Below are 12,711 nucleotides of genomic sequence, written 5' to 3'. Positions count from 1 at the left end.
CTCTCTCTCTCTCTCTCTCTCTCCCTCTCTCTCTCTCTCCCTCTCTCTCTCCCTCTCTCTCTCTCTCTTTCTCTCTCTCTCTCTCTGCAGCCATCGGTGTCCAGATGACTCTGGATCTGATTGAGTCTAAATTCTGGGCTATTGCATCACAGGTAAGCATATGCAGACGCCATGTGATGTAAGTGTGTTCTCCTCTACTACGGTAATTTTTGTGTGAATCTACAGTAGTGCAGAGACAGCTCATCGTCCCGTGGACATTTCACTTAATGAGTCCTTCATATTAGATCAAACCCTCTATAAACAAAAAGCTGACTTCTAGTATAGTTGTCAGCTATTTACGACGTCTTGCTTCCAAAACAGAGGCATTTAATGGATGAATCATTAATGTCAGGTACCACTGAGCAATTTCTTGGGGAATTAAACCCTGTGAATAGAGTACTATTGCTTTAGTTTTTTTCATGTGAGATTCATTGTTTTCATTTTTTAATGCCCACCATAAAACAAGTTAATTGTAGCACTACACTGGCACTAATGAGAAATGTCTCTTTGTATTTATGGTTATAGCTGTTATATTGAACAGTGCTTGTGGATTAGAAACAAAATAATCATGCTGTGTTTTTTGTTACCGAGGGATAACACCACCCTCCCGAACTAATGACTCCTGCTGTATGTGGGTTTAACCCGTGGCCTCCGTCCTGTATTCAGGAATATGCCTTTCGACCACCAGCCCGTTCTGACACCATTTATTACTCTGTGACAAGGAGTCAATGATGATTAAAGGTTCTTTTTCTGCTCCATTAGTTGGTAATTAAAGCTTTGTTTGATTCAAAGCTTAATGCATTGTTTTCCATATCACTGCAACCACCATTAAAGGAGAGCTTACCCTGCCGTACTACTTTCAGTGGAGGAGCTTGGCATCCTTTGAGTTCTTCCACACCTTCAAGAAAACATTTTATACGGGGCAACTTGCCTAATTTGCCGTAACGTCTTTGCCATAGCAGGTGTTTGATAGCTTGTCCGTTCCCTTTCTCTGCTCCCATGGCTGTAAATGACAGCAGTTAAAAGAGCATTCGGGCTGCTGGCTAGCCATTAAATGATGGATCGATACCACGGCTAGGCTCAGCAACTCCCAAGTGTGTGCTTGTTTCTTTGTGTGTCTGTGGAGGTGTGAAGAAGAGAGTACCGTATATGCGTATGTGTTTGTTAATGTTAATGCGTGTCATGTTGACAGGGACCATATGCATGACCATCTGTGCACAAGTGTGTTGTTGTGTCCGTAATCATCAACTAGCAGCTCATTAGCAGCACGTGCAGTAGCCTTGTTATCCACTCGGGTTATGCTTTATGCTCAAAGTAACTCCCATTCTTACTCACTGCACCTTTGACTTTCTCTTCTACTGCCTGAATTCTCAATTTTCTCTCCTCTCATGTCCCCTCCTTCTTCTCAGTTCTTCCCTTTCCATCTCCTACACTCCCTCCTTCTTCCCTCGTCTCCTCTCCTCAACCCTCCCTCTTCTCAGATAGGTTACGTAATCATCTTCCTGTCATGTATCCACTGTCAAGCATCTTTATTTAATAGTCGTTTGTGTGTGCATGCACTCACAGTCTGCGCTTGTCCTGACTGTGTACGTTCATGTGTGTCCATCCATGCATGGGTGTGCAGTAAAGGTGTTGCAAGCATCTCATTTTATTTTATTTATCGTGTTTATGTATTGGGTATGATTAATGGATCTATTAATAAATATTGATTTACTCAAGTTTTCACACTACTCCATCATTAGGTGTTAATAAGAGAAATATTTCAGTCACAATTAACTAATACTTGAAATGATCATTGCAAGGAACTCTGTGTAGTTCTCAGATCTCAGGGAAGAGTTACATCAGTGAGGGAAACCCCGTCTGATCCTATAGCTTCAGTATAAGCTTGAGTTCCTTAAAAGTAAGATGGTATTAGTTGATGAATTATGAATTAGTGGGGGGAGGAATAAAGCATGAGCTCTCATCTAATAGGAATGAGTCAGAATATTAGTAGGAAAATGTTCTGACATCTCTGCACAGCACACTCTGTCTTGTATACTGTCTCAGTGTGTGTGCGTGTGTGTGTGCGTGTGTCTAAATCCATGGTGTTTAAGAGTTGCGTATGCTTTGAAAGGGCGACAAACAGTAAAAGAGAAAGAAACAAGTAGAAATTACGACAGAACAAAAAAGGAATTGCGTTTCTCTACTGACACCTTGTCTAAACCTGCAAAGCCGCAATTATCCATTAAAATATACAGTGTGGATTTCCGCAGTGTAAGGATCGAGTGGAGATGCAGTGAGAGACTGTGAGGTGATGGTAATGAGAATCAAAAGATGATAGATTCTTTTCGCCGTGCACATCTTGGCCAGCTCTTTATCTCGTGGACAAGACTCAGCTGGTCTTCCCTTCTCTATAATCCCATATTTATTACTTTCCTTCTGTGTGTGTGATAGCACTGCACCACAACTTTTGAAATATGAAATAAAAGTATATCAGTAAGTACTGTAATTAATGCAACCACAGAATCAAATTTACTTTGGTTGTCATTAATATTTGATTGTTTTATAACGGAAATCGTCAGAAATGGAGCAGCTTTCTTAATAAAAGTATATCTATACAATTTGTAAAATCAGGCTTTATGGCACAGCAAAGCACAGTATGGAAGAGTGGATCATGGTTATAATACTGTGGTGCGTTGCTTAGTTTGAGTTCAAGTGTATACGTGAGTTGACAGCAGGATCATCAGTCACAGCGAGAAACTGTTCGATTGAGGTTCAGAAAATGAGAGTGATAATTGATGCTCTCACCATCACCGTGACTCCTCCTGCAGCTTCCAGATGTGACACATTTACCAACACAGGAAGAGCCTCTTACATGCTGCCCCGATTTAGAAATCTGGCTCTGGTGTTGGAGGTAAAGAGGCTGGATGAGACAGAGAAGTGGTGCTAATAGAGGAGAAACATTTACACAAAGATATGGCCCAAGGCAGTGAGCTGTGATGAACAAATTGTCAGTTTTGATTGTAAATCATTTGCGGCGTGATGGCGGATGGTGAGGACAGTTAATCAGTCCATCTGGCCATGCAGAATAGAATTAAGTTTTTGTGATGACCTGATATGAGTAAATTCTATTTGTCAGCAGGAAATATCATAATGTAACAGACACTTTTCCATTAAATTCATGCTCCCCTGAAGGTGAACTTTTTCCACTTTGGACACTTCATTAGACCAAAATAGCAAACGCGCACACAAAATAAAATGATCTATAGGGCAGATTTCCAATAAATTTGCTCAGCAAACTAACCCTTTTGATTTCAAGGGCCCTATGCCTTTTTCCCAGTGCCACTAATCATGACAAAATTCTATTTTTTGCTCCATTTCTGGCCAAAGCTACAAGGCTAAACAATCTTTAGAATGTAGTTTTTTTTAATTGAATCTAGTTTCCAAGAGTTTTCTATACATTTTATCTCTCATCCAGCCATGCTATGGTACCGACAGCATGTGTGGAAGGATCAACATTTCTGTCAGTCCACTCAATGAATTGTAGTTTATTTCAGGAGGCAGTGTTGGGAAGCGGAGAGAAAGACTGACACTTTGCTGTAATAGGATTGAAAAGGATGATAGATTGTCTCATTCGCACTTCGACGCGCTCTATATAGCCTGACCATGATCCTAAAGACATATTGTCCACAGACGGCAATCCACACAAACGCTGGACAAAAGATGTGGCCATAAAGTCATGACAACTAATGACATGTTGACTCGTGACCCTTCCGCTGATGAGGGAAAATGTTTGGAGGTGAAATTTACAGACAGTGCTGATAGAGAACTTCCACTTTCCACCTTCAAAAGCTGATACACAAATCCTATTTTTATTATTCTGGAAGAAGCCCTAAACACCTAATTACACGTTTTTCATTTTCATACTTTGATTCAAATGTTCATTGATTTGTTAAATGACTGCTTTAAAATCTGTTAAAAACCGTAATTAAATCTACAAAAACTGGCAATCATGGAAAAAACATATTTGCAGTTTTTTGTCTTTTCCCAACAAAGTGCTCTGAGATGATGTATGGCTTTGTCTACAGCGTTCTAACAGCAACAGAGTGAGACCGTCTAGTCAGTGCATTGGCTTACACATCATTAACTGAAGTAATGCTTCTCTCTTCTCCATGTTCTCTCTCTCTCTCTCTCTTTGTTCCTCTTTTCGTGTCTTCTCAGCCAAATGACACAGATGTAAGTATGCATAAGTCCCCCCCTCTCCTCATTTTTCAAAAAAATCACTCGACCTATTTTTTGTCTTCTCTTTTTACTTTTTGCACTGAACCAGATTTAACATCTTCAGCGCCTGCTGAGCTTTGTGAAGTCAGCTTCACACATACACACACACAGTCACAGACATCTCGCGAACAAGACGCTCAGAAGCCGATCACAGGTAGACATCGCACATAAATTAACACTTTCTCACCAGCACTGACACGTCGTTTCACACACATGCACTCGTCGACACTGACACATGTTCAAGCATAACACCTCCGCTGAGAAGACGGACAGAAAATGTGTTCAAATCATCTACTCACATACACAAACATGCCCTCCTTTATATAAATACTCATTAGATAACAACACATGTTACACTTCCAGTCACTTCCACCTATATTTTTGAATCCTTCCTTAATTTATCAATGGCAAAACACTTATTTTCCTTTCTCTCTGTCTGCCTGTCTGTCCTCCAGTGCTCTAATACGGATGGGATTTGTCCTCTTCGGTGTGACAGCTTTGTGAGTATATACAGTATTGCTGTCTGTCTGATATGTAGTGAATGTGAATTCTCAAGTGAGTTCAAATATCTTGCACTATTGTATGGAGCCACAAAAGTAAGAAAGTGACTCGTACAGCTTTAATTTTGAGTCACATCATAACTTTAATTATTTGAATTATTTTTCACTTTGTTATCTTTGTTGTGGGTGTTTGTCACAGATCTTTCCCTACATAAGTAATAAGTGCTTTCTCTGTCTCTGTCTCTCGTCTCAGGATATTGCATGCTACGTGATTGATAATAATGGCTTTGTACTAATTTCCAAACAGCGCAAAGATGTGAGTTCACACACACACACACACGCACACACAAAATGTGCTTTCCAGACTTTCTAGTGCTTTACTTGATTATTTGAGTGCTCTTACGCCTTTCAATTTCTATTAACTAACAAGAAAAGAAACACTCAGAATATCCAAAACATTCTGTTCCTGTTACTTAGAAATAGAATCACTTAAATTTCCTTGCGAGTCAGTTACCAGTCCCACTTCTCATTCTGTGAACCTTTTGTAAAGCGGTAACTAAGGGTTTTTTTCATCCTGGACCCTATTTTTGAAATTGGTCCAGTATTGAGCGAGAGTGCTGCAGCCAGCAGCCACTAAACGGGCTTGGATGTAACCACTCGGGGAAATTGCCCACCGTCAATGTACGTCAAACAAAAGTGCTTGTTTTTGCCATTGACAGGTTCAGATTGTTATCCGATCTGATTATTACCTTTCGCTTGATCCAGTCTGAAATGTGAGGAGAGGATAGCCTGTGTTTTCAGAGTTTGTTGTGTTGGAGTAAAGAAAGCGTAGCGTAGGTGTTTTCCAAAAGATTTTCAACATCATGGATGAATATTTAGCTGATTTCGACAATGTGGATGCGATGCAAGATTTCACGAGACTTCTCCGAGCGAGACTTGGTTGGGCAGTAATTTGAGAATGTCAAAAATAAGCACTTTTAGTGGACCACTTTGACGGTGCACAATTGCCCGGAGTGATTACATCGCAGCCCATTTAGTGGCTTCCGTCTAGAGCGCTCTCGCTCAATACTGGACAAATTTAAAAAATTGTTGTCCCCATTAAAATCTTAGTAACTTAAACACAGGAAGAGTGTGCCAAATTTGCCCTTTAACCAGCAGTGAAGATATCAAGGGAGCCTGATTCAATTGCCAATTTCATTTGTTACCTTTGGCCAGGCTGCTTCTCCCTGTTTCCAGGCTTTATGCTAAGCTAAGCTAACTAGCTGCTGGCCCTAGCTTCACATTTACCTTGTGTGATGAGATATAACATGAATAATTGATCATACAGTTCACATTGTGGTGAGAATTGAGAGGATGAATTCCATCTGTCAGTTCATCGTGACATGAGCTTAATGTGTTCAGCCACACAGAGGATTTCACACAGTGCTTTTTTTTTGTGCCCTTTTTCTCTTCTAATAGGCGGGAAGATTTTTTGGTGAGATTGACGGATCAGTGATGACAACACTTATCAGAATGGGCATGTTTAAAAGGTAACACACTGTGGTTGTCACTGCCTGACTGTTTGATAAGATATTTGTGTGTCCGTCTGCTTCCCTGTATGGTCGGTGTGTCTGTTAGCAAAGGTCAGGTGGTCACCGAGTCCTGACTTAGCCTGCAAGAGCCGCAACATGTTAGACTTACTGTGAACTTCTCTAAATCAATAAGGCAAGAAGTGACAGTACCCCCACATTGCACAGCAAATTGACATATTAATTGGATTACATGTCACCCTCATGCTATATCACAAACAGACGTGGTTGCTGTGGAGGCTTGTGTTAACCGGGAGAGTGGCTTTTAAATGTTTTCCGTTTGCCTTTTTGTTCTTATACACCTGCATCAGTATGCATATGCATCTCAAAGCCTAGAGGGCATGTTTACTGTCATTATAGAGACTCAAAAGCTTTGCTTTGATTGCTACATAATGGTATAGTCTCTGCCCTGTGTTGTACTCTCTACATGCTAAGGGTAGCTAACTCACCTATCTTTGTATATGTGGTAGAGATGTTCCTGCTTTTCCCCTTTGCTCCCATTTGAGCTCTGGATTTTTTTTCCCTCTTACTTTTTTCCCGTCTTTTATGTTTGGATTCTCAAAAGCGATGTGCTATTTTTATACAGCTAAAAGATTTTGTCATGTTTCATTTGACACAGGATATTACATAACTGGTTTAGAGCATGCATGAACTTCAGTGGCTGTGCACTCACACTTGCACTTATATCTGCAAATGTGTGTGTGTGTGTGTGTGTGTGTGTGTGTATGTATGTGTTCTTGTGCTTCTTCCTCCATAGAGGACCACTGGGTCAATCCTCTTTTTAAAAAGGAAAGTAATTCTAGCCCTGGGATGCATTTTTCTCTGGTTTCTGTAAGTTAGGGATCAGGGTTTCTTCAAAGGTTAAGCTTAGCTACACAACACTGTGCGTAATAGTCTTCAGGAGGTCAAGGAATCGATGTAAGTTAGTGAAATACTGCCTGAAGACCAACACCACATGCTTTTGTGTCTGTGTGTGTTTCCTCAGGGTGTCCCTGTTCGACTACCAGGCCATGTGTAAGATGAACCTGCACTCTGTCAGCAGCGCCCGTCCACTCCTCAGTGTATGCACAGTGTACTCACTCTGTATACAATATTATTACCATAAACGGTCCAGTCAATTCTGCAGTAACTATAATCTATATCTGTTTATCTCTTCAGCCGTTCTATGGTTTGGCTTCAGCCCTCAAGTGGTTCCTCTCCAACTTCCTACTGTAAGTGTTGCTAAAATCCGCCAACCGGCATCTCTGAAGTTCACTGACATACAGTATTAGATCTTGTTAGTTTAATCTGTTAAAAGAAAAATCGAATAGTAAAAACAATAATTGGCTGTTTAACGGAAAGTCATGTGCTGGACTGAAAACATTTCAGTTTTGACTGTAGTGACTTGGTAAGGCTTATCTAGTTATCCAAAAAACTGCTACCAATTACTGCTGAATAATTTGAGGACCCATTTTCATATTCCCATGACACAACTTTGGGTCCTGGCCCAGTTTTTGAACGCTGAATGCAATCTGCTCACAATCTGCTTTGGTCTATAATGATGGCCGGCTAATTGACTCCCTCTGTCTGTCCACTCTCCTCTCCTCTCTTCCTCACAAGGTTTCTCCTGGAGTTTAATATCTGCGGCTTCTGGCACACGGAGCATTTCGCTGATGGTGAGCGCTACAAGAAAACACACAAACTCGATCCATCTTTGTGACAAATGTCCCTTTTATATGTGCTAAGAAATGTCCCTCCATGTGCATAAATCATGTATATTCTGTCAATCATCACAAGCTTCAGAGGAGATATTCAACATGTACCTTAGAGTAAATTCTTTTGATATAGCACATATGAGATCATTACATATTTTAATCATCGGGGTATTTACACACATGTGTGTCAGACCAGGAGTGTTTACTGTAAGTTGTGTTAATTAATAACAAAGTCATTGTGGAACATCGCGTCCTCGGATCCCCTCACCTCTCATCTACATCTGTCTTTCCATCAATCACACATTCTCTTCCTCATTACTCCACCTGTCAATCATCCACTCTTCCTCCTGCTCTGCGTTGTCATCATCATCATCATCCCTTCATTCAGCCAAGGCATCTTTCAGCGTGTGTGAGTATCTGTCTCGAAGTGTTTTTCTGGAAGATCCGTCCTCTGTATTACGTGTGTGGTGTAGTGTTTTTGTAGTATACTTCAAACTAAATAAAAATGTGATGTCTCTGATTATGTAAGTAGCTTTCAGTAGGAACAGGCACAACTGGCAAATTCTACAAAACAAGACCTAAGCATATTGTTACGCTGAAACTAATGTAATTCTGAGAAAGGCAGACAGAAAGCGTAGCTCGCAACCAGACGTGAAAGTGAAAGCAAGTCATTATGGCTCTTCGTTCTGGTTTTAAAACCCATCATTTTACCCGTTCAAAGATACCTAATTCAATTTAGTTTACACAGCAAGGTAGAGTACCCCTGGTCATGGTAGGAAGAGCAATAAGTGACTCAAGTGTGAAGCATTAAAATAGCACCCAGCATTTCCCCGTCATAGACTCTTAGCCTGTCAAAACTTCACACACACTTATTCTAATTCCCAACCTGGAAACATGACCCGTATCTATTTCTCTATTAGCCTCAGCTCATAAGAAAAGAGGGGACCTCCTGCAGCCATGTGACACCGAGTACCCCAGCTTCGTCTACGAGCCGTCAGTCAAAGAGACCAACAGCATTATTAAGTGTGGACGCTGCCAGAAGTAAGCACACACTCATACACACTCATGCACACACACACGCCTGCAGTGCAGTCCCCTCTAAGCCCTGGACCAGTCATATTAAATTGTCCTCCCCAAATCCATTTTCTACGGCTTTGCTCTGCACGCTGAGAGCAGTGTGTGTTTATACAAGAGTATCAGGAAGGGGGAAATAAGTAGAAAGAAACAGAATTAGATCTGGGTGCATGTGGTGATAGAAAAACCGAGAAGCATACATGGAGCAAGAGAGAGAGAGAGAGAGAGAGAGAGAGAGAGAGAGAGAGAGAGAGAGAGAGAGGGAGACTGGAAAACTGAGAGAAAGTATTCAGAGATGTAAATGAAAAACAGTGATGAGGAGAGAGGGTGACAGAAACAGAAATGGAAAAACAATGGGAGACAAGAGGTGAAAGAGAGGGAAGCATCTTAGCATATGTATGCGTATCTGTGTGTTTGTTTAAAAAGAGAGAGAGAGAGAGAGAGAGAGAGCACAAAGAAAAGGGAGAGAGACAATGGTAATATTTCAGCAGGTTTGTGATTATACGTTGAGTGTGAGCGCCCTCGTGAGGCCAGAAGAGGTATAAAGCAGCATGAACACTGCCAACAGTAACACTACTGGGAAAGATTATTGGCTTAATGTTTATTACCCAGTTCTGCCAACCCATGCAGTGGGTAAGTATAAAAATGCAAGTATTTTCTCATAAAAAAGAGCCTCTAAAATTATTATATGAAACATTGTTTGTAGTTTTGCATAAAATTATACCTTGACAAAGTGTTAAATGTCATACAATACATGAGAGGTTTTCTTTCTCTCTGCACATGTTGACACATTTAATGTAATGTGTGTTTGTGTGTGTCAGGATGTTTGTGGTGCAGCAGATCCCAGAGAGCAACCTGTTGATGTTGGTGGTGCAGGCCGACTGTGACTGCTCCAGACAGTACCCACCCAGCACCATGGAGCCCGAGGAAGTCAAATATATCCTTTGATATTTTGGTCTTCATTGACTTATTAATTACTATGAATTAGTTATCTCTCCTTAACTCACATACAAAATTGGATGTTGTTATAGTTTGGTCTACATAATCGGTTTGCTGACCTTTTCAACTTTCTCCCAAATGAATTCCCTTTGTGCTGCAGTCCCAGTTGCTCTGGAGAGGCTGTACACAGACCAACAAGCAGGAGTTGTTGTTGTCTAGAATCTTTACCAGCTTCCCACCAGTGAACTCTATAATTGTGTTTTGATTTTCCCCTTGGCCCACGCTTGCTCCACTCACTCAGATTCTGATTTGTTAAATATGCCAGTGTATTGATATTTGAATGAGAATTCAAGAGACACCTGTTCATGTTGTTGCTCCTTGACGCTGCAGCACATAACGCTTCGGTGAAGTGTGACAGGATGCGGTCCCAGAAGATTCGCCGACGCCCCGAGTCCTGCCACGCCTACCACGCACAGGTCAGCTTCTAATTGGTCCACCCCGTTGCAGCAAATAGTGTACAATCCTAGTAATACGAACCTAGCTTCTATATCTGCTGTCATATTTAGCTTGATTGTACTCTCTCTTTTTTTCTCTGTTTAGGAGAACGCCAATGACTGTGGAGGAGCTTCTGTTATATCTCTCTCTGCCTCTCTCTTCCTCACCTGCCTCTCCTTCTCGACAATTGTCTCCTGATGATGGACAACTTTGCTATTTTACCCAATTTGAATGTGAAGGAGGAGATTGGAATGAATCAAGAGATGTGTTTGAACACTGGACACCTCAAGCGGATTTTTTAAAAACTAATGTTGCACATTTTGCTCATTTTCTCATGGCAACCACAAACCTATAGTTTCTAATGATGGACCTATGATGTCGTTTTTGAGCAGTTTTTAGTTAACTCTTGGCAATTATTATGTTTGAACTGCAAAGAAGGCAAGTTAATGGGCTGTTGTTGCCATGGATACTTTTCCATTAGTAGCTTTCTCACACACCACTTTGCATCTCAAAATGAAAAGGGACTAAAGAGACACTGGTGGTGGCTATGACGTGCATTGATAAAAGAGGATTATGAGTCACAAGATGCAACATTAAAAAGTCCAGGGGGGGGGGAAATGTGTTTGTCATTTCCCAAATCCCACAGAACTTAAAATTGCAAACACACATGCATATTATATATGCAGCTGCAAGCATGCAATACTTTGTCACCCTGAGTGCTTCATCTACTGTCTATCCTACATGATTTTTAAAACATTGAATAAGAGAAGGGCTGCAGCAGTATATGGTTGTTGTGTAACATCAATTTTGCTGCTGAAAGTTGTGTTTTACAAGGTTGTTTGCAATATTAGTTTCTCTGAATCTTCTGCAAATCTCAAAGGGTGATGGCTCGGTGCCAAGAACGTACTGATAAAAATGTAATAAAATGTAATAAAGATAATTATGAAATCAGAATGGGAAGTCCCTTCACTCTCTTATTTTTGAGTTTTTACTTGGATTGCATCCCAAAAATATTTGTTTCGTGACATATCTTTTTTTTATTTTTGAGTCTGCCTTGCTGTCTTTATCAGCTGTGTCTTTCTGTGTGTTTGTACATACTGTATGTAATTATGCTTGGCTGGACATCACTGTGGAAACTGGAACTCTTAAGGATGTAGATCTACAATCAGAAACACAATGATGGATTCAAACTGTTTTGATCAGATTTCTTTTTGTTTGATTTATGCAATTATGGTTTCAAGGAATATCTAGGTTAAAATAATACCCCACAAAAGATGCAGTACCAAAACGTTATTTTTTCTGAAATAAATTTTTATGGTGGTGAACTATGGATTTCATAGACTGTGGTTACTTGGGCCCCAAGGTCATGCAACTGCTTATTACTTGGCATAAATAACAGATTAAAAAAATTCATGATAAGAGAAAAAAAGGGAAGCACTTACTCTGGCAAACAAGATTGTCACATGGAAAAAAAACTGGAAAATGTCTCATAATTGCCATGTAAATTAACAGTGTAAATCTAATTGAATAGGGTATTTTTGTATTTGCTTGTGTTTCATATTTTGAACGTCTGCATTTTATTGTATTTTGGGCTGAGTGTCCCTGTAGCTTTTTTTAATAGTATTTCTGAATCATCCTACAAAGCATGTCTTTACGTTGAGCTCACTATGATGACAAAATTGCCTGAGAATTTGCCTGTTTATGTCATAGATTCAGATACATATTGTTCGTGAGTGTGCATCATTACAGTATGTTGTGTCTTGCTGAGATGATCTGAGTAATTTTATTCATTTGTCTCGGTTTTGTTCGTAATTTCCACTGTACAATATTCTGTATATTGTGTGGTTGACATGTGACCAAGTTGTATGTTGACTGACTGAAATCATGATTTGAGCAACTAAATTAAATGATCCCTATGGTTTTTGTACTGTATTTGTTGTGAGTGAGTGTTCTGTTTTGTTTGTCAGTGATTAAATTCATTGCACACATAAAGATACTAACATTATTCACAGGCTAAAACAGAGAATCAGTCAAGGAATTTTACCAACAATCACAAAGAGATGTATATCATAAATGTATCATAAATCATGGTGATCTAATTTAACAATAAACACCCTACATTTTTCAATATTTTCATCTAAC

The 12,711-nt window shown here is 40.1% G+C and overlaps 1 protein-coding gene across 7 annotated transcripts in view; it reads left to right on the top strand.

Annotated features, from left to right (window-relative positions):
• Positions 1-12,501, top strand: part of cacna2d4a (calcium channel, voltage-dependent, alpha 2/delta subunit 4a) — a 75,238-nt gene extending 62,737 nt beyond the window's left edge. For 6 of the 7 annotated variants that reach the window (XM_031859166.1, XM_031859165.1, XM_031859164.1 and 3 more), the window contains 13 exons: positions 91-152; positions 4,240-4,254; positions 4,755-4,799; positions 5,053-5,115; positions 6,258-6,328; positions 7,353-7,428; positions 7,526-7,578; positions 7,967-8,022; positions 8,450-8,470; positions 8,982-9,102; positions 9,957-10,072; positions 10,468-10,550; positions 10,675-12,501. In XM_031859166.1, coding sequence (XP_031715026.1) covers positions 91-152; positions 4,240-4,254; positions 4,755-4,799; positions 5,053-5,115; positions 6,258-6,328; positions 7,353-7,428; positions 7,526-7,578; positions 7,967-8,022; positions 8,450-8,470; positions 8,982-9,102; positions 9,957-10,072; positions 10,468-10,550; positions 10,675-10,767 — 875 coding nt within the window. In that variant the 3' untranslated portion in view covers positions 10,768-12,501. The remainder of the gene's footprint in view (positions 1-90; positions 153-4,239; positions 4,255-4,754; positions 4,800-5,052; positions 5,116-6,257; positions 6,329-7,352; positions 7,429-7,525; positions 7,579-7,966; positions 8,023-8,449; positions 8,471-8,981; positions 9,103-9,956; positions 10,073-10,467; positions 10,551-10,674) is intronic. The other variant, XM_031859167.1, reaches the window with a different exon arrangement.
• Positions 12,502-12,711: the final 210 nt, after the last annotated feature.

The sequence above is a fragment of the Anarrhichthys ocellatus genome, unplaced genomic scaffold, assembly GCF_004355925.1.
Source record: "Anarrhichthys ocellatus isolate YVR2014 unplaced genomic scaffold, GSC_Weel_1.0 scaffold21, whole genome shotgun sequence".
NCBI classification, from domain to species: domain Eukaryota; kingdom Metazoa; phylum Chordata; class Actinopteri; order Perciformes; family Anarhichadidae; genus Anarrhichthys; species Anarrhichthys ocellatus.
The sequence above is the reverse complement of the archived record's forward strand: the minus strand, read 5'-3'. Positions and strand labels throughout refer to the sequence as shown.